Raw genomic sequence first — 22,608 nt, 5'->3', positions numbered from 1 at the left:
ATTCTTCTACAGGCATCTTCCCTTTTACTAGAAAACATCTTGCACCAGCTCTGGAATTATGTGTTAGGTTTTGCTTTAATCATCTTATTCTGTAATTGTAATTCCTTCTCAAGCGGACACATTTGTAGTCTCTGAGATATTCTGGTGCTTAAGTAGCTTTGTATGCCAGTGTGAGGGACTTGAATCCTATCTTTAATGGGCAGCGAATGCAGTTCTCTTTGAACCATTGAGAAGCTCCTTCTGAGGGTAACTCTCTTCGGGCACTGGTTGCTGTATTTTGGGTCTCTGGCAGGCCCACAGCTTCTTCCAGCAAGGCTTGTTCTTCACATTTGGGAGACTGGCTATCCGTAATCCCAGTCCTAAAACAAAAAAGCTGGACTCAGGCCGAGAAGCAGCTTGAACCGGAACCAACTGGGGTAGTTTAGGACCCACTTCTATACAGCATTACTGTTCATTTTACCAGGGAATATTGACATTACTAACACTGATAATGTATTACCGAGGACTTCATGTTTGGTCAGAAAATAAAAACGTAGGGCTTTTGCATCAGCCTGAGAACTCGAGGCTACAGTTCTCAACCCCCTCCGTGTAACTTGAACCATTGCATATTTTGGTAAATCAAGGAATAATTTCATAATACTACCTTCAAACCCTTCCCATGAGCCCCATCTATCCATTGCCAGCACCACAGCTCTGTATATGGCCTGGGGGATTAGTTTACCTTGTACGACTTTACTGAATTGCTCAAAGGTATAGCTGCCATATCTACAATCAAACCTTTTCAAGCCATTCAAGTTGTCAATACAAGCTTTTGGGTAGCCAGGTGTTTGTCCCATCTTATATCATCTGAGAAAATCATACCCAAATACTTGTACCATTGGACCTGTTCCAACCATGCATTGCCTGGAAACCAAGTGAATCTCCTTTTTCTTCTTGCAAGGAACAGGGTTTTTGTCTTTTCAGTGTTAATCGTTAATTTATTTTCAAGGCAATACAGCTTAGTGCGTTTATTTGCATTGGAGCCCGATAGGCTTAAGATCCATCACCACCGTATCGTCTGAATACATAAGGCAACTAATATGCCTACCCCTAATCTTAGGTGGAAAACTGTGAGTGGCACTTAAAGTCTGGGGAGGTCCACTATAAACAGGCTAAACAGCAGGGGAGCTAGAACATATCCCTGTTGTAAGCCATTCGCTACCGGGATTTTCCTCAACAGGCTACCTAACCCGTCCAGATCAGCTTGTACCCAGTTATCACTATGTACCTCATCAAAAGATTTAACAAGGCCTTAGATATATTTCACTGTTGAAGCTTTTGCCAAAGTGTGCCCCTATACACCCTGTTGTATGCTGCCCGGAAGTGAACGAAGCAGCAGCAAAGGCCACTTACCAGCTCAATTGACCTCCTTGCAACACCCCACAGTGAAAAACAGTGGTCCATTGTTTAGTGCTTTGGTCTAAAACCTCCCTGGTCCACAGGAATGAGTCCGGTGTCAATCAATCAGGGATTTATAGAGCGCACTACTTACCCATGAGGGTTTCAAGGCAGGGGGGCTACGGGCAGCTCCATGGTCATCCGAAGAGCCAGGTCTTGATATCGTTTCTGATTAGGTTCAGTGTCCGGCTTCGTCTGATGCGGAGGGGGAGTTTGTTCCAGGTCTTGGCTGCGATGTAGGAGAAGGATCTGCATAACGTTCTGGTCCTGTGGATGCGGGGACTGTGGCTGCTGCTAGGTCGGCAGAGCGGAGGTTTCTCTTGGGGGCGTGGAAGGAGATTCTTTTGTTGAGGTATTGGGGTCCGGTGTTATGGAGGGCTTTGTAGGCGTGTGTGAGCAGTTTGAAGGTTATTTTTTTTGACTGGGAGCCAGTGGAGGTCACGGAGGTGGTGGGTGATGTGGTCATGTCATGGGATGCTGAGTACGAGTCTGGCTGCGGCATTCTGGACTGTCTGGAGTTTGCAGAGGAGTATTTTGTCGATTCCGGCATAGAGTGCGTTTCCATAGTCCAGTCTGCTGGTGATGAGTGCGTGGGTGAACGTCTTCCTGGATTCGGGGGGGATCCATTTGAAGGTTTTGCAGAGTATGTGGAGGGTGTTGAAGCATGTGGAGGTCACAGCGTTGATCTGGTAGTTCATGGTGAGTGAGGAGTTGAGTATGATGCCGAGGTTGCGGACGTGGTCTGTAGGGGTGGAAGGGTTTCCGAGGGCGGGGGCCACCAGGTGTTGTCCCATGCGGAGGGGGTGGATCCGAGGATAAGGACTTCCCTTTTGTCCGAGTTGAGCTTCAGGCAGCTGCTGCTCATCCAGAATGCGACATCCTTTATTCCTTCTTAGAAATTGTGCCTGGTGATGCCGGGTTCCTTGGTGAGGGAGAGGACGAGCTGGGTGTTGTTGGGGTATGAGACTATGTTGAGTCCGTGTTTTCTGAAGATAGTTGCGAGTGGGGCCATGTAGACTTTGAAGAGCATGGGGCTGAGGTAGGATCCTTGGGGTACTCCGCATCTGATCTCTGTGGGTTTGGAGAGGAAGAGCGAGAGTCTTATTCTTTGTGATCTGCCTGAGAGAAAAGATCAAATCCTGTCTAAGGCGGTTCCATGGATGCCGGCATCATGGAGTCTGGCGGCTAGTGTGTGGTGGGAGACGGTGTTAAAGGCTGCTGAGAGGTCTAGTAGGATGAGAGCTGCAGTCTGGCCTTGATCGAGGAGGATGCAGATGTCGTCAGTGGCGGCTATGAGGGCAGTCTTGGTGCTGTGGTTGCTGCGGAATCCGGATTGCTAGGAGTCGAGGATCATGTTGGTTTCTATAAAGTTTGTTAGCTGGGTGTTGACAACTTTCTCGATGACTTTGGCGGCGAAGAGGAGAAAAGAGATGAGCCTGTAGTTCTTGAGGTCTGTCAGGTCTGCGAAGGGCTTCTTGAGGAGGGGTTTGACTTTGGCGCGTTGCCAGTCGCTGGAAAACGTGGCTGTTTCGAGGGCGCAGTTGATTGTTTGGTTACAATGGCGGTGGCGGCCATGTGGAAGATGTGCGGCGGGCAGGGGTCAGTGGGTGCTCTTAAGTAGATGCTTTTCATAGTCTTTGCGGTGTCTTCTCTGGTGACCGGGCCGAGTTGAGAAGGGTCGGCTTGATGGCGTCGCTAGTGGGGTTGTTTGGTCGGTGCCATGGTCTTGGTCGTTGAAGTTGTTGTAGAGCATCCTAATCTTGTGATGGAAGAAGGAGCTGAGTTTGTTGCAGAGGTCTTGGGAGGGAGGGACGTCGGTAGTTTCACTGTAGGGTCTGGTGAATTCTTGTATGATGGCGAAGAGTTCCTTGGAGTTGTGGGAGTTGGAGAGAAGTCTGTCCTGAATGAAGTTTCTTTTAGTTGATTTGATGAGATGGTGGTGAGTCGTGGTGGCGGCCTTGTAGTCTTTTTCTGTTTGTTTCTGTTTTGCAGTTTATTCTGTCTTTTTGTTATTTCAGTTTTTTCTGTCTTTTTCTTTTTTCTGTTTTTGACTTTTTACTCTGCCTTTCTCTGTTTGCCTCTGTTTTTCTGGCCCTTCTTTCCTGCTGCTGCTGTCCCCGTGGCCCCTCCCCCCAGTGTGCTCCCGCTCCCGCATCCCAGGTGCTCACTCTCTTCCCGAACCCAATCAAAAACCCAGGTAGCTTGATAATTTATTAAGGTTTGGACAAAGAGTTTAGAAGTAATATCGAGTAAACAGATCAGACGATAGTTATCAGGCTGATCCATTTTGCCTTTTTTACGAATAGGCGTCACTCTGGCTCCATTCCATGAGTCTGGGAGGATGCCTGAATATGTTACTCATTTGAAATACTCACTCATAATTAGGCCCTACTTTCTAGGATCCTTCTTAAAGATCACGGATGGAAGACCATCGAGGCTGCCAACCCTAGAGGTTTTCATACTGCAGATTATTGCAGACAATACTGCTGCCATCTGGGAGTCTGCCATAGCCTCTCTATCAACTTGGGAGCTGGCTGGAGTCAACAACAGATTTTCAGGGTTTTCACCACAATAGAGAGAGAATAGATAAAGGTATACCAATCGTCCTCGTTTATCTGTGAATGATCTATACCAAGACAGCCTGGCAGTAGATGACCTGGCTCCTACCAATCAATCTCCTCTACACCTCCATCACTCCAGGCAGGAACATGGTGACCCTGCATGCCTTTGAAGGAGGGGCTACCCACTCCCTATTTGTAGGGGGGCTCTCCACTCCCCAATTTCTCAACTTAATTCCCTTATCATCAAATTTCAGTGCTCAGGAAGCACTTATCATTCTCCCTAAAATTGTCATATTGAATTTTTAAGTCTGGATCCCTCCTCACTTCCATGCCTAGAGTTACTCCCTCCACATCAGAAATGCAGGCAATGCACTTTCACTCTCTGAAGGCTGTTTCAAACCTACATCTGGTGCCATGTCACATCACAGTCTTAGAGGTGTGTGGCCTGGTTTTGGCCACCGTAGTTAGAAGGACTAGGAGTAGGAAATTGGTTTGCTTATTTTCAATTTAGAACTATTTGTGTTACACAATAACCTGCAATCTAAGATGTTTGTGAAACTGGCAGCATATTCCAGGGAAATTAATCCATTGTACTATAACAAAACACATTTTTCTTTTTCGTGCTATATGTTTTTTTGCATATGTAACAACATAAAAACAATGTTTAAAATAACCTTAAAAGACAAAAAGAAACTCCATCAAAAACACATTCAGGGGCTCTAAGCGTCTGGATGAGGTTTAAAGGAACTGTCAGAAATATACACAATAATTGGGAGCTGAGGCAGAATGTCCATGAAAGAAACGAAGGACTATCAGATAACTCATGGTACATTTGAAGTATTGGGAAGCTGAGGCAAGAAGGAGGGTGCAGCCTTAGGAAGGCTGGCTTCTGGAAACTTGGAAAGTGGAAGCAGTAGCTCTAAAGCTCACTTACGGTTTGCCTTGGTTTACTGCTGTGTGAATTAGGGTAAAGTTTGTTCAATGCTAAAGTTGGCAAATGTGGGCTGTTGATAGGAGACGTACATGGCAACTTGGATTATTATTTTTTTTAAATTCTTTTTATTGAATACAAACAGTAAACAATACAGATTCACAAGTAACTCATTAATCACTTTTCTTCCCACATAAATATAACACAGTTGCTTCATTTACAGTAAATAGTGTCTGCAATATATTGATAAATCCTGCCCTTACACCTCCAATTCCTGCAGGGAGGTTTGTTGTACTAGCTTCAATTTTGATGATATCGCCACCTCTTTAGGTGACGCCAATGTCTTCCGCCATTCTTCCACATCCAATTCCATAAGATCTCGTTCCCACTTTGTGCGGAGCTGCGGAAGTGGATCAGGGGAGTTGTTGATCAGCTTGGAATAGGTCAGCGAAATTGCCTTATGTGGCATGTACCCATCCAGTAGCCGATCCTCCAGGGGCGAAGCCTCCGGTATTGACACATTTCGAGGCACTATCGTTTTCAATGCATGCTGTACATACCTGAATCTTTCGTTCTCCACTAGCTCATACTCTCGCTGTAATGTCTCGAAAGTCACCACTTCCCCTTTTTTCCAGAGATCTCCCAACCGTGATATCCCGATAGCGTCCCATTTATCAAAGCCTTTCGATCTCCAAAGGGATCCCAGCTGTTCTGAATCCCACAATGGGTTAGCCAGGGTTATGGTCTTTGCCCATCCCATACTTTTTTGCGCCATGTGCCACACCTGGACCGCATGATATGTAGGCCCTGTCAACCCTAGCTTCGTACGGTTGGAATACAATGCTCGCGTGTAGTTACTCCCTGGCAAAAGCCACCTATCCATCGCATATCCTGAATCATTATGGGGCCGATAGATACAATGATTGATGGAAGCTAATTTGGCAGCCCAATAATATTTTTTGATATTGGGTAACCCGATTCCCCCGTTATACCAGCTCTGCACCAATTTCGGAAATGATATTCGTGGCGGATTATTGCCCCAGAGCAAGGCTCTCTGCGCGTTCTCCACTGCTTTGAAGTAAGACGCAGGAACCACTTCCGGCGAGTTATGAAGGATATATAGAAAGCGCGATAATTACATCATCTTAAATAGCTTTCCAATGTTCCACATCGTGTGTTAGTCGCTGCAGCTGGGGCAACAGGTTGGTAGTGTAGAATAGCTTAGGATATTTAGTAATATACAGCCCTAAATATTTGAACGCGTCCTTAGCTATTGTCACTTGACAATCCCTGGGAAGGATGGAAGGGTTGCCATTCAGCACAAATATCACTTATTTTGTCAAGTTTATTGCATACCTGGAAAATGTACCAAAATTCGTGAAGATGTTAAGAACGCTATGCAATGATCTCTCTGGCAATGCCAAATATAACAGAATGTTTTATTAGCATATAGGAATATGCGATCCTCCCAATCCTCTACCCATCTCAATCCTCTAATTATAGGGTCCTTGCGGATCCAACAACTTAGAGGCTCCAGCGTTAGTGCAAACAGTAATGGAGATATGGGACACCCCTGACACGTCCCTCTGTAAAGATGAAAAACAGTAGTTTTTTTGTTATTGACCACAACCTGAGTGAGCGGTTCTGTATACAGGAGTCGCACCCAACTTATAAATCTAGGGCTAAGCCCAGCCTCTCCAAAACCGCAAACAAGTACGGCCATTCTATAGTATCGAACGCCATGGTGGCGTCTAATGACACCACCACCGCATCCTCTCTTAAAGTGTCCACTCTTCCCATAACCCCATGCAATCGTCGCAAGTTCAGTGATGTATTCCTGGCCGGCATAAAGCCAGAATGATCCGGATGGACCAGTCCGGAGATCACACAGGCCAATCTGGTGGCCAGCAGCTTAGCCAGTATTTTCATTTTGGCATTGAGCAATGATATGGGTCTATACGAAGAACACTTATGTTTCAGTTTCCCTTCCTTATGAATAAATACTAGTGTGGCTATCCTCTGAACTTGCGGGAGACATCCCTTCTCCAGGCTCTCCTCGTACATGGAATTGCGGTATGGGGCTATTCTGTCTGGTTTCAGTTCATAAAGCTCAATGGGCAGCCCGTTTGGTCCCATCGCCTTCCCAGACTGTAGAGCCCGGATGACTTGGGCTGTTTCCTCCTGGGCGAGATCACTGTCTAGTGAGGCTTTATCGTCTTCTGCTAGCGTCGGTAATTGCATTTCTAACAGCAGTTCTATCGTCTCGCTATCCTGCCTAGTAACTTTGGATGTGTAAAGCTGTTCATAGTACCTAGCGAATTCGTTAGTAATGTCTTGTGGGTCCCTAAGACTGTCCCTTGTGTGCCCTTCCAACTCCGTGACCAGCCGACTAGCCATTTCACTCTTATCAAGCCAGGCCAACAATTTACCAGCTTTATCTCCCAACTCATAAATGCACCCAGCTTGTGTCTGTCTAATGCTTTTGCCAGCTCTCTCGCTTCATCTCTGTACTCGGTTTGCTTAAGTTTGAGAGTGTGTGCGCTGTCCTGCCCCTCCTGTCTGGTGGCCTCATTTTCCAACTTTACTATCTCCTGCTCTAATCAGAGTAGCTCTGCATTCCCCTCCTTCTTTGCGCCTGCTATCTGAGATACTGCATGTCCCCATATTACTGTCTTGAAGGCCTCCCAGAGGGTCTGTGCCAAATCAACTGCCCCTTAATTTTCTTTAAAGTAATGATCAATTTCTTGGGCGAGCTTGTATTTGATTCTCGGATTGCGAAGGTGCCATGGATTAATAGGTGCTACTCGAGTACTGCTACTGTTCCCTGGCTCGATCTGCACCCATATTGGGGAATGGTCCGAAATACCTCTTGCAAGGTGTTTAATTTGGTGGATATATCTGACCTAGACCGAAGGGGTGAGGATGTAATTGATGCGAGAGAAGCTATTGTGGGCTCCCGAATAAAAGGTGAAATTTGATTAATTAGGGTGATGAACCCTCCAGATATCCACTAGTTAAATTGCAACTTGGATTCATGCATTGTTTTCTCCTTTCATTATACCAGTTCTCACCCAGTTTACTTTCTGTACCTTTTTTGTTTTGCTCCCCCCTGTTTCCTAGGGTTCCACTATAAGTAACCTTTCCTTTTTATTTTCCTTGAAGCTTTTTCCTTTGCTTTGCTGGTAGTTTTCCACCAGAAGACCTCTGCCTTTTGATCTCACCAGAAATGCTTCTCTTGATTCCTCCAGCCGCTACCTCCCTTATTCCAGCACCTAATAGGTCTCCAGCTCTCCTTTGCACATTGCACTGCATACTGGAGTGTTATTGCAAAGCTATTATTACATTGTTTATGACCTTTCCTTTGTCTTTGTATAGTATGTTTGCTGACTAAGCTGTCTTTCAGCAAACAAGGCCAAAATGTGAGGAAGTTGTACAAGTACCAAAGTGTTTTTCTTATTCCTTTCCTTTTCCTATTTTTCAGGGGTTCTTGCAGCCTACATACTTTCATCAGGGAGGAATCAGGAAGCTTCAGGGATGTGTGAGGATTACATTAAGTTTATAACTCATGTTATCCATAACATTAGCTTCTGAGAGAGTCTTTTAAGTTAACAAAGAAGCGTTCTTGGCCTTCAGACAAGAAAGAGAGTTCTGCCTCATTTTGAAGACAAACCAAAATGGGGAACTCTAACCTGATGATCTCACATTGGTGAAACCTCTAATTTGCCTATTTACAAAGCCATGGGCAATCCTTTTTCGGCAGAAACATGGGGAAACTTAAAAAAAAGTCCTAGGTGCAATTTGGGGCAGAAGTCCTCAGATATAGGTAGTGGTCCTAGCGGTAGAGGGATGAAGGTAGGTGTAGTGATATTGTGGTAGACAAAGGAGCACATATATATTACGGTATAGTTAGAGGTGAAGGAAAAACCATAGCAGAGAGGTGAACTGATTTGGGTGCAGTGTAGTAGGTTCTGTAATTGTATCAAATCCTCTATCGATTCACTTACCTAAGCACTATAATTAGCACCTCACATATGATGTCTGTGAACAAGGCCCTTCTCTTTTTCACTGTTGATGCTGCAGTATGATTCAACAGAGAAGGGGTTCTCTTGCTCTCAGCAATATTGCTGAGTCTATAAATCCTTTGGAAAATGTCTGCCTGATTATCTGTGTATGTTGGTCTGGCAATTGTAGTTGTTTTAGCTGGGTAAATTGATCTTGAGTTGGTACATCATGTACCTAGGGCCTCCACTTTGTATTACTGGGTTTTTCACTTCTCTTGGCCCATAATTCTTTCCATATTCATTTCCAGGCAAGACTGTCAGAGACTTCACTGAAAATCAGAATGTCTACCGTTCACCTAATGTACAATTGTCCACACCATTTCGTGGGGTGTTAAATACTCTTTTGTTTATTTCATGTTTAAAAGCAACTGAAACATACAGATCGCAGATTCTGCATGACCTAACTTTATTTACATGTTCTTCATTTACTCCTCTTCCAACGCACACCTCATTCAAGGTGTCACGTAATCTTACCACATTTTTCATGAACTTCAAAAGACTCTTTTCAAGTTTGACCTTACCATGCAACATCAGTAGGAAATAAACTTCATTTACCAGATCACAGTGATCACCATTGCTTCTCATTCCATGTAAACTTTATTTTATCCCAATGACTATAGTGAATCTGTTGATGAATGCTTAGATAGGTGTCTCATTGGGCCCCTGCTCTGAATTCCTTTATATTCACCCTCACCATTCTCTCAGCCTCACCTCACATTTTTGTAATATTACTTTTGGCAAGCAAGGAAATGTTGTATCTAACAGACTTGCCTGTTTGTTAGTCAGGTCCACAGGTCTCCTCATCAACTGTGGAGGAAATGAAGAGCCAACCTCAACCATCTTGGGCCTTTACACAAGCTCTTCCTCAGTGGACTCCAACATTCTCCTAAATGTGTGAAAATATGTCAGAAGGTCATAAAGCCAGCTTAGAAATATTTGACAAAGACTTCTAAGAGGAAGCCATAGTAAGCTTATCTTGTTGTTTTGACAAAGCCTTTCCATTTTCTCTTCCAAAATAGCTAAGGCTAACCTTTCTCTGTCTTTTAGTGTTTTTGTTGAAAAGGTATTGAAGGCATAACACTTCTTTGGGTTATGGCTGGGATGCAGGCAGTACAGGCATTTTGAATGTGGCTCATCCATGCAGGTATTCTTCTATCCACATGCTTTGTATGCCCTGAACAGTGATTTATTTTGACCCACCTCATGATGATAAAGATGTTTTCTTTAAAAAAACAAAATTAAGAAGGCCTTCTTTTGGACAGAGCTTTTCTGTCTTGAACGTGGGGTAGAAAATCTGGCATTTGAAGGACAGCTGCTGAGGTTGCTGGTTTCTGACTGGTTGTAACTTGGATCCTTTCCAATAATATGGATAGGTTGAAAATACACCATGAAAATTCAGTGTTATTGAGTGTAATGGGTGCACTGCTGTATTAACATTGTTCTGGGGGTTACCAGTTTAATGACTTGGAATTACTGTGCATCTATGAAAGATGCCAATGTTGGAGAGCTGAAGTTGTAGGTAAGGAAACTTTTTTTTCCTTATTCCTGTCCAAAACCAATGATCCATCAAGTCACTGTTAGGCTCACAAGCAACATTGGTCTGGGAAATTATGTATTTTGGGAATATAAATAGTCTTTTTACAAACAGCAAAACGACTCGGGGTTCCTGCTCAGAGGTGGTTAGTGGTGATATTAATCAGGATGGAAGGGTAAGTTGAAAAGAGACTGAAATTACTTCAGACGAGCTACATGGAAAGGCATTTGTATTTTTTTAAGTTAAATGCTGTCAGTCTGCACAGCCTTGACCGAATGGATTGTTATATTCTCGAGTTAGGCACATGTAGTGAGGCAGCTTATTCCTTAATTTGTCCTAGAAAATAACATTTCAGCAGTGAACTTTTGCACGCATTTGCATGCACGACAATGTTGAATTAGTTTCTCTGAAACTACTTTGTTTACACATCTAGCTTTGCATAACATTATCACGAACATCATGTACTAGGCCTCTCTGTGCACAAGGTACAAAAGTTGTCCTATCTGCATCCACTGAGTGATAGCGCTATCTACATATCCTTAACATCACTAATCTAGCACGCACAGCACGAAGGCTGATTTTTATTATAAATGATAAGCAGCTCGATAGATTGGTAGAGGAGGCACTTCTGCTAACACCGAAAGAGTCTGCATGCTGAGAAATCACCACGCACCGATCTGACATTCCGTAAGGGATGTCTAACTCAAGACCAAGATGGGGTCTTTACTGTCTCCCATTAGGTAATTGGGTTGGATTGTCCCTAGGGGGGATTCTTGGCTCTACACCCATACACACTCTAGGTACACAGAGCAGGGTCTGCATCGTAGGAGCACGTTAGGTTACCATACTGCATATATGCCTGCATATATTCATTGCTTCAGCACCATGGTAGAAATGTATCTACTGTTTACCCTTTTGGTGCTTGTAATCTCCTTTATTAGCTTCGGTCTCGTAATCATTGCTGCACATGTATTTTATACAAGAAGAACATTGGTTCAATAAATATATTGAAAACGTCCCACTGTGTATTCTGTATACTCCTCTGACAAAAAGTAAGCACGAGTGACTGAGTGAATGATTCTGTACTGTTGCCACGATTCCTGAGTAATCAGGGTTGTCGTGTTCAGTGGTTGCCAGAAACTGTCCACTCCTTGGTAGGTTAGGGGGACTTAAACTGGCCCTGTGAGCTAGCTGGTATATAGGCCACTATATCCTGCGGGGGTGTCCGGAAACAGTCTTGACACCAAGCCCTTAGTTTATGTTGTCCAAACAATGCGCAGATCCTATGGATTAGTACGAACTACACAACAGGATTAGTGTCAATATTGGAAGCTTAATAAATGATGTACAGACCAAAAACACATTGATTCTATATCTAGATCAATATGAATTTATGTAAATATCTGTACAAATCGTGAGCCTTACTTGTACTGTGAGCTCTGGTCTTGCCTTGTATTATGAACAAACATGAAGCATTCTGATCTCAGATGCCATTTTGAGCAAATTTTAATTTAATTGTAACCTTTAGCAAATCCTTTAATTTGAGACAAAAATGGATCCATAGTCACCACCTACCACTTACGATGTTGACATGAATTTCTGATAAATCTCAAACTTTCTTCAGATATGGTATTCACACACAAGGCTCTGAGGGCCTGATACACTAGGTTACCGTACACTTCTGTGTAAGTTTATACTTTTTTTGGTATTTTCTAACTACAATTTTAATTTTACAAGATAGCAATTTACGACTGAAGAGACTCCACCGGCGGGGCAGAGAACTCTGCACCTAAAAAGATACCACAGGCTTATGTTTTTTATGTGCGGAGTCTCCGCCATGATTGCGGAGTCTCTGCCGTCATAAAATTACTGTTAGTTAAATTAACCCTGTAGTTTGTGAATACCAAAAAAATAGGAAGCTTGCACAGGGGTGTAAGTTTACCTTTGTGAATCAGGCTCTCAGCGTGTAAGTCGGAAGGTAAGGGTACTCACTGTATTAAGGATTGTATCAATCGTGAAACTAGATTGGTAGCACCATTTGATTCCAGAAGAAACTAACTCAAGAGCCTGGTAATGCAATCAAATGATGTAATTTGAAGTATACTGTGACTGCTCATTCTTCTCAAGTTTGGAGCTGTGCGTAATTCTGTCTTCTGCCTCAGAATAACCAGGGAGTGATTGGATATTGAAGCTAAAATTTAAAAACTAAGATGTTATTGAAATTCCAGACCGATAAAGTGAAGTGGACAAAATACTGAAACAGTCATGTGTTTCTGATATTCAAACTATACCAGATGTGATCTATGACTGATATTTTGATGCATGCAAATGCTGTTAATATCTTAATATAGCTAAGTGATAGGCCTATACGAGGCTCAGTCTTCCAGGTCTTTACTCAAACTAATGAATGCTTCTGCTATAGTCTGATACCGTTCCATTTTCTTGAAAGAGATAAAGACAGTACATAGAGGATTTATAAGTGAGTGGGATCTGAATTTATTAAGAGAGCTGTAAAGACACTGGACTAAGGACTTGATTCATTTTCCAAGACCATGTGTGGAAGACTCCCTCGTGGATAACTGAGGCAAAGCATACGAGGGCGACATAGGAAATCCATATTATTTATCCTATTTCCCCTTGACAAAGCCTCATTTGAGTTGAAAGCACACAGTGGTTGCAGTGAGTCCCCATTATGTGGTGTACAAAGGCATGATTGTGAAATATTGAAGGTTACTATTGGAACTCGTGCATGTTGCAGTCTGTGTTGTCTGAAATATGGAAGCTGTAGAAACTGGGATAACAGGATAGGAGGCGGTGTCTTTAAAAGGTGATACTCAGTTTAATTCACCCAATTTTATATCCATGATCTACAATCACCAGATCTGTAACTCAGTCATTCACAAATTGATGTACGTTTAAAACAATATGAACTTCCACCACCTATTATGATCAATACATGGAAAACACATTTAAATACCCAGAATACAAAAGGGGAAGGAAAGGAAGGTAAGTATGGAGGACGGAAAGGTTTGTGAAAATTTCTGATACACGTTCCATTACATGAAGCAGATGATTCACAATATACAGTCTCTGTATTACATCCCTGAAAAAAACTGCTTTAGATGGATGACTTGGGGGCATATGTATCAAACGATTTTGTATTCGCAAACGCTGCGAATCGCAAAAAAACAGCGTTTGCGAATACAAAATCGCAAAATGAGATGTATGAGGCATTTCAGCAGCGCATTCTTAAGGAATCGCTAATTTTGCGACTTCTTAAGTTTGCGCAAGCATTTAAGAAATCGCAAATTGCGATTCCTTAAATGCTATGTAACACGCACCCAAGTTGTGCGATTTCTCCTTAAGAAATCGCAAATTACCACCAACTTCAAGTTGGTGGTAATTTGCGATTTCTTTGAAAAATTCACTTTTTGGCATTTTTCAAAGTGCCATGTGGTGCACATACATGCCCTTAGGGCATGTATGTGCGCCATATGCGCACACATGCTGATTTTAGGGGTGCATCAGGGTGTCATCATGACACCCTTGCACCTTTGAAAACATTCTCAATTTGCGATTAGCAAATAGCGATTCGCAAATTGAGAAAGACTTCCCATTCATTGCTATGGGCCTCCTGGCCCATAGGAATGAATGGGAAGGTATTCCTTAATTGCGATTTCGCAATTTGCTAATCGCAATTAAGGAATTGTAAGAATTCGCAAAATTTGTGCGAATGTTTAGATACATCCCGTTTTGCAATTCTCATATAGCGATTCTCAAAAAATCGCTATTTGAGAATCGCAGATGGAGATGTTGATACATATGCCCCTTGGTCTTGACCTGTTTGTTAGTCTACTATTTGGTCGAAACTTCAACAACCCATCCTTGATTGAACTATGATTACCTCATATTGGAATAACATGAGAAATCATCAACAGGCTCCTTACTGCCTTGATTTAAAATATAACCCAGGACTTTGTACAGTGTTTTTACACAATCTTGTATATATTTGTTTTCCTTTTCAGGGAGCACTGCATCATCTGCACTTTTGTCACTTTATTTTATGCACCTGTAAGATACGATATAAGAAATACACAAATGCAAGATTAAAAGTGGCTTCTAGTGTAATTTTTACATCAATTAGTGTATGAAAAGTCAATATGTTCCATTAACTCTGACTTAATACGCATCGTTATGCTAACAACGAGGCCCATTGGACCATTGTTATGCTTATTAGCCTTAAAGTTTGTCACAGCATAGGCATTGTTCAGTATCTAATACCCAGGACTTCACTGAGCTCCACAGTTAGCCTTGGCAATAATGTTGGGAAAAGGAACGAAAGCAACAGAATGGCCACTCTGCAGGCCTGCCAACAAGCCTAACTTAAACTACAGTCAGCTGATGGTTCACACATCTCAAAAGCCTCTTTGAAGTTTGCTCCTCACGTTGCTTGAAACTTTGCCAACTTATAGATTAACCCTTGAGACCGTGTTACTTATCGTTTGGCCTCACCCAGATGCCCATTTCTATTTCAAGGTACATTATGGTACTCTGTCTCACTGTATGACAAAGCAGCTTGACTTTTTTAGGGAGGTCAGCCTACAGTTGATCCTAGGACACATCTTGGGTGATCAGCTTGTGGGATGATGTAACCCTTTAACAGTGGTAGTCTTCTCTTCCCTTTTAGATTGAGGATATGTTAAACGAAGTTAAATTCAGTGAGTATGTGAATACTGGAAAGCAGGTGACAGACATCAATCTTGACGGACTGCTACGACTCTACTGTAACCATCGACCAGCGTTTGGCATTTCTATGGCTGAGCTGCAGCAGGCATTCAAAGTGCTGGGTATGGAAGACGAGAACGGGGAATGGGCTATGGACCGAGGACAATTGCTTTATCTACTTCAAACTCAGGGTGAGTGCCTATGGTTTCTGCACTGAGGTGCGACGATATCGGTCTTTGACGACGTAGCAATTATTGCAGACCTATTGATTAGGCCAGAGTGAAATTGTTGTTACCTGTGCGAAATCATATGAAATTCCTGTATTTCTTGGAATGTAAATTTCACGTTTTTTCCCCCATTCTACAATTACACTAGTTATCAAACATTTTCACCCGTTGAATGCTGGTGTGAGCAGAAAGTGTCTAATATGAACTGCAAAACCGCAGTAGAATGACATTTTCTGCTTCTCCATGGGAATTTGTATGCAAGGTACACCCTCACTTTAAATAATCATGTGAAATATCAGCCAAGTACATTTGGTGTAAATCTTTGCAAAAAAACACATACTTGTATAAAATATTTAATAAGTTTTGTCAACCCCTTCTGTTAATGGAAACTACATCAATGCAGAATAAGACCCTACTATGATGGAAATCAGTCCGGCTGGTATGACTCGCGGGTGGGATGGAGGCCTGCGGGTAGGGGGTCGCGTGGGGGGATGTTTAATTTGAAAAGAATTAAAAGTTACGTTAATTTACCTTTGCCGGACTGTCCCGCATTGGCGGTCTGTGTCGTCCTCTCTACAACAGGATACAGCCACAGGTAGCCTCCCTCCCCTCCCCTAAGCCAATCACAACTCTGCAATGGCAGCGTTGTCATTGGCTGAGACGCCGATCCCACAGGCGTCTATGGTACAGAGTGCGTATGACTGGTTTGGCCGGCACTGGGGCCGACCAAACATTCAGCGCCCAAGACAGTGTGCAAGCCACTCTTACCCTGCCCTTGAGCAGGACCGCCCACCCACCGGCCCCCAACCAAACCCTGCCTTCTGCTTTCTCTCAGTGCAAGAAGCAGAAACGTAAAATGGTATTTAAAATACCATTTTATGTTTCTACTTCTCGTACTGCGAGAAAGCAGTGGGGCGATGCTCCGCCGCCCACATGGTGGAGCCTCCCCTGATGGAAATGCAGCATTTTTATATAAAACTTATAGATTATGGTGATCTCAATTTCCACATTTTGTGATTGGGGGAAAAAGAAAATTTAGAAACAAAAAAACTACATTTCATGTCTTCCCTAAATACGGATACATACACAATTATTAAGATGGAAATCAGGTGGGTTTGAAAACCTATTCGAAATTGTTCTTAGTGTACCCAAGACCTGCCTCCATAGTTTGTCTTTTCTGCCAGCAGCAAGAATTGAAACTCTATGAAGTTGAATGCCAAATTGTACCGGTACTGAAACCAGGAAAGCCAGCATACGACCGCATGGCCTACAGGCTACTTTCCATGCTAAACATGGATTACAAAATATTAAGTAAGATCTTAGCACCCCGATTGTTGCCGCACATGCCAAAGCTGGTCCATCCGGATCAGGCCAGATTTATCCCAGGGCGGAGCACAGCAATTAATATACAACGGCTCCTGGCCATCATGGATATTGAGGACTATCATAGAACCATAGCCGCGGTGTTCGCAGTGAACATTGAGAAGGCCTTCGATAGCCTAGAGTGGCCCTTTCTACATGAGGTGCTGAACGCACTGAGACTCAAAAGTGGCTTCTCAGCGTGGGTGAAATGCTGTACACAAATCCGAAGGCCAGGGTGCGCATGGGAGAGGCTGTCTCCCAAAGTCAGGCGGTGGAGCGGGGCACGCGACAGGGGTGCCCCTTATCGCCGCTACTGTTTGCCCTGGACATGGAGCCCCTGGCATGCCGAGCGAGACAGGACTATAGAGGACTGGTGGTGAAAGAGACACAGCACCATATAGCCCTCTATGCGGCTGATCTGATATTCCTCAGCAACACAACGGAGTATTTGAAGGGGGCTCCGATCATGCTTGGATAACTTTGGTAGCCTCCTGGCCTAAAGGCCAACTGGCAGAAATCGAGATTGTTCCCTATGACTCCGAACAGACCTTCATCGGCTGCACTGAGCAGCCTGCAGTGGGAACCCAACTGCTTGGAGTACCTGGGAGTGAAAATATATCACAGAACCGCTGAACACCCAGAGGGCACCGTCGGTAGAGCGATGCGTTCTCTCCATTCTTCCATAGATTTTTGGAAGTCCCTACCGCTGTCGGTATATATATCATCATCATCAAACTTTATTCGGTCATTACGACCATCAAAGTATATAGGTGTACAATACAGTATATTGATAAGAGAAGGATTTTCATGTTGGGTATTGTGGGTCAAGATGGATGACGTTATTTATACAAAAGTAAAACATAATAAAACCAAGCCATTAAAAATGAGGAACAGGTTAATAAAAACAGCCGCAACAAGGTAAAACCGTGACAAGCTAAAAACACTTATGGAGCTGTAAATGTACATAAAGTGCTAATGTATAATGTGCAAGAGTACAATATTGCACAAATTCTCAGTAATTTTGGCATGAATCATAATTTAATATGCACACAAAGTATCGGATGCAGATTAGATACTAAATGAAGATTAATAAAAGGTGTGCTTAATTCATTTTTTGCGTCTGCCTCCTGATAAACCACATTCTCCCCAGGAATTTGGCCACTGCACATACTATTAGTGGCCTTGTATCTGTTCTGAGGATACGTAGTGCCTCTAAATGGCTGCTGGTTCCTAGTTGTCTACAGGCAAGGGCTAACCATTTAGATCCTGGGTTTTTATACAGAGGGCATACAAAGAGAATATGCTGGATCGTTTCCTCTGTCTCAAAGCAACATGGATAGTGGCAAAGTGTGTCTAAGGAGCCCCTGTTCCAATGCGCAGTGAAAGAGTTCAAGGGGAGATAACCAAATCTAAATTGGATAAATAACTTCCTCTCTTGCGGGACAGTAATAAAATCCATATAAGGTTCATACACTCCAAGTACCTTAAACTCCATATATTCTATTGTGAGGCAACCTCCTATTGCATATGTGACAGTTTTCTCTGCCACCCATTTCCAATAATAAGACTTAACCCACACTCTACTGGGCAATACGCTGGAATCCGTTTCTTCCCAAAGGTTTCCCAGACCTAATTCATAAAGCAAAGTTTTGATGTTACAAAACCAGCCAATTTTTCTGAAACGATCCAGCTTGTGGACCTCTTCAGTAGCAATTGCATAGTGGTGAAGCTCAGGTATTTTTTTAATGCGGAGCCAAAAGATTAGCGGGCGAAGCCTTGCCTTATCCACTATTGTAGTTCTACCCAAGGCTAACCGTAAGGGAGTAAGCGGGGTTCTCTGGGGGAGGGAGCAGAGTGATCAAGAATTTATTTTCAGTAAGAAGCAGGCCCTCCAGATGATCATATCCCCAGATTTCAGCCCCATACAGGGCCGAGCCAACCACCTTCTGGTCGTATATCTGAAGCGGAGCTGCAATCGGTATAATTTGTGATGTCCTGTGTTCTAAAATTAGGGCCCTAGAAGTCTTTCTCTGCTGTAGGATTCGCTTTGAAATATGCTGTTTCCATGCAATTTTTTCTGTGAGAGTTACACCAAGATATACGATGGAATCCACCCTTTCCAATGAGATCCCCCCCAATGTGAATTTCCCTTTGAAAGATTTGTGGGGATTCATTAGCAGGAGTTTTGTTTATGAGGTGTTGACTTCTAAACCTCTCATCTCACAGAAAGACATAAAGCGATCTAATAGCAGTTGAAGGCCACTCTGGGTTTTAGAGACTAATAGCGTATCATCCGCAAACAGCAAAGTAGTTATTTTGACACTCCCCAATGAGGGAGCATCTGTGTGGACTTCCGCTAGATGTTTCACCACCTCATTTATAAAAAGCGAAAATAAGGTGGGAGCTAGAACGCAGCCCTGCCTCACCCCTCTTACAACCCATATTGAGTCGGTCAGTTGCATTTGATCTCCCCATCCTACTTTAGCATAATTTCCCTTGTGGACTCGTATTAGAAGTGCCAGAATGTTATGAGGGAACCCCAGATCTTGTAGGACTTGCCAAAGTGTGGCCCTTGGGATAAGATCAAAAGCTGACTTCAAATCAATAAAAGCAGTGTAAAGACTGCCCTGCTCTAGTATCACAGACTTCCAGGCCAATAGGGTGAAGCGGAAGACTTGGTCGATAGTAATAAACTTTTTCCTGAACCCTGCTTGGAAGGGAGATAATATATTATTCTCTTCCATGCAATCAGTGATTTTGATAAGCAGGGCACGGGAGAAAACTTTCTGTACCCCATCTATTAAGCTTATCGGCCTGTAATTTGAGGGCAGCGATCGGTCCCCCTTCTTGTAGATCGGGATGACCTCCGCTCCCTTCCAAAAAGGAGGTATAGGGACCCCGGCTGCAATGCCATTGGCTAGTAACTACATATAATTAGACCATTTGGGAATATCAGCTAGAAAGACGTCTCCGGGTATTCCATCTGGACCTGATGCTTTGTTTTTAAGTATAGACTTAATACTTTCTGTGATATCAGCTACAGTAAAAAGATCAACATATGGCTGCAAATTGGTTAATTCTAGGGAAGAGCCTCCAGTGATGGTCACACCTGGTCCAGAATAAATACCGGAAAAATGGTCAAACCATGCGGCCCCTGTGATATTGTTAGTGGGTGATCTAGGTCTTTCAGCATCTCCCCTTGTTACAAGTAGCCAAAATTGTCTTTGATCCTTCCGTTTGCAAGCGACATTGATCTGCGACCAGCGATCCTCCACCCACTCCTTTTTAGCTTCTCTCTGAGTTTTCTTGTATACTCTTCTCGACGATCTTATATTATTAGGATTCTTGGCTTTAATCTCGGCTGCCAAATATGACCTTGCTTCCTTACAGTTTTGGTTAAACCAAGAATGTTGCGAGTTGAATAATGTCTTCTTACGACGAGGTCTCGAGCAAGTAAAGTGGGAAGCTAACTGTATAAAAAAGGTTGAGTGTATGTCTGTGACCGTTTTGAGCTCATATTGCTGTTCAACTCTATTGTGAAGCATATTAATGCTTTCTTGAAAGCTTTGACTTTTAGCTTCAGTCTTAACGGTCTTGTTTGCTACCCGTGCCCACTTTAATCATCTATTATCGTTCGTGGGATATAAATCCTTACACGAGAGCATTATCTCTAAAGTGTTACTGGTTTTACTCCAGATTGGGGTCATAGAAAGCTAGAGCGGGTTATGATCACTATCAGCTGTTTCCCCAACCACCATATCCAGTACTTCTGGCCACAACCTAATGTCTATCAGAACATAATCAATTCGGCTTATATTAGATGTCCTATTAAAAGTATTGGCTCCCATCTTATCAGAGTTGGTACGGCCATTTGCTGCACAAAGCCCGTAACCAAGAGTTATGGCCGGGAGCTGCAGGGCAGTTTGTGTCCATCTTCTGATTGGTGGTAAATCGAGGGGGGGGGTTAGAATGCCAATATGCCTCTACCTGGTCGCTGTCAGATACGTCAATTGTGCATAATGGTTCGTATGTACAATTAAAATCTCCTGCAACTATCAGAGGTATTGATATCTCCCTCTCCTCAAGAGTATTTTCTAGCGCTTGGAGGGTTGGAGAACATGTGCCTGCCTTGGTCCCACGAGCGTAGACATTGAATATGTCCACCATCCTACCATTTCCACCCCTGAGGCTAATTGCAAGTATATTGGGGTAATTGATTTTAATCTCTCTAATTGTGCATAGCAGATCTATCCTAATCCAGGTCAATAGCCCCCCGCTGGTCTTCCTGGTCTACCAATGACAGCCAGTCGACAGAAATTAACAAACCCGGGGATGTAGACCGGTGTGATCGCCCAGGTTTCTTGTAAAATACCGACATCAAATTGTTCAATATATTCGATCCAGTGGGGGAGTACGATCTTAGATCTTATTTCAGCCACATTCCACGTCAGTACACGAAACGTTGAATTAATTTCTTCTAATCCTTGAGGGATGGTATGATGACATCTCTCTGAAGCATTGCACATCTGTGGAGCTCGGGGAATAGTTTGCTGATTTGGCCTTGCCATTATTTGAGTTCCATCACTACAATGCAAAGGATCAAGGAGCTCAGAACAAGAAGGCGGCATTGTATTCAGTGGTCAGTTGTAGGGGTTCCAAGTTGGAGTATCTTCGGAGCCCAATTGATGTTTGTGTCGTAATTGTGACACCTCAGTCAGTCATTTTGAGCTAAAGATGAATCAGACCCCATCAAGGCACTAACACTTCTGTGTACTTGTGGCTGTACTGAGACAGAAGGACTATATTTCAACTGGATATTGGTGGTTGTCAGGGAGCAGGTTCTTGCCTCTAGAGCAATTAAATTGTGGACTAAGTTTTCATCTCTTAGATGGAGTTTGATGGAAGGGAGGCACCATATGAAATTTGTTTAGCCCAGATAATATTGTCCCTAATAATGGATCTACACCCCCTTATTTTACGAATCCAGTGGATTGATTTGTTGAGTAATAAATGGTGATCCTCTTGTCTGCCTACCGCTAGAACTTTAGGCACATTAATCATAAAAATACTCTTAGAAGTCTTGTTAGGACCATGATCCTGGGTCTGATATGGAGTTCGGTGGCCTCTATTCACCATCCGCGTTAATCTGGGAGGACTAGTATTTCTACATTCTAATGGGCGACATGTTTGGGAGGACATTAGGGGAACTGGATTTCTTATAGGCCTTGCTGAAGAGTTACTATCTGTTGCTGGAACATGATTTGATAGAGGACTAGTGTGCAGGTTGCTAGGGTTTACTCTCAATTGCTCGTTTGTTACAAGAAGCTTCACTTGGTTTGAGAGCACTAAAATTAGTGATTTCAACGAATTAACTCCATCTCTTAATTCAGCAATGATCTTACAGGTGTTACTCTCTTTAGTTGAATGCTGTACTCTGGAAACCTCCCCCTCTCCCCCTCTCCCCCTCTATCCCCTCTTCCCCCTCTCCCCAAGGATCTCATTCTGGCTATTCATACATACAACACCTAGGCTGGACTGTGGAGTATCTCCCTGCGCTTCTTCCTGCATATCCACCGTTAATTCTGTCTTCACTTGAAGTAGCGAAAATCGGTTAGATAGAGCAGTATTAGTGGTTATATATGACTTATTCCTACTATTGACAGAGTTATTACCTGCCCCTAGAGTGGAAGAGGGAAAGGCTCCTACCTCCCTATCTCGCTCCTCAGATGCGCACTGCCTGTCGGTGTTATTCCCACGAACCTTAGGGACA

At 43.3% G+C, this 22,608-nt stretch overlaps 1 protein-coding gene across 1 annotated transcript in view; it reads left to right on the top strand.

Annotated features, from left to right (window-relative positions):
• Nucleotides 1-22,608, top strand: part of CFAP251 (cilia and flagella associated protein 251) — a 670,115-nt gene that overhangs the window by 535,667 nt on the left and 111,840 nt on the right. Inside the window, exon 20 of the mRNA XM_085633872.1 lies at nt 15,212-15,440. Within this exon, the coding sequence (XP_085489998.1) occupies nt 15,212-15,440 (229 nt within the window). The remainder of the gene's footprint in view (nt 1-15,211; nt 15,441-22,608) is intronic.

Source organism: Triturus cristatus, chromosome 11, assembly GCF_964204655.1.
Source record: "Triturus cristatus chromosome 11, aTriCri1.1, whole genome shotgun sequence".
Classification (NCBI taxonomy): Eukaryota; Metazoa; Chordata; class Amphibia; order Caudata; family Salamandridae; genus Triturus; species Triturus cristatus.
Note: the sequence above shows the minus strand (reverse complement) of the source record. Positions and strands in the feature narration are given on the sequence as shown.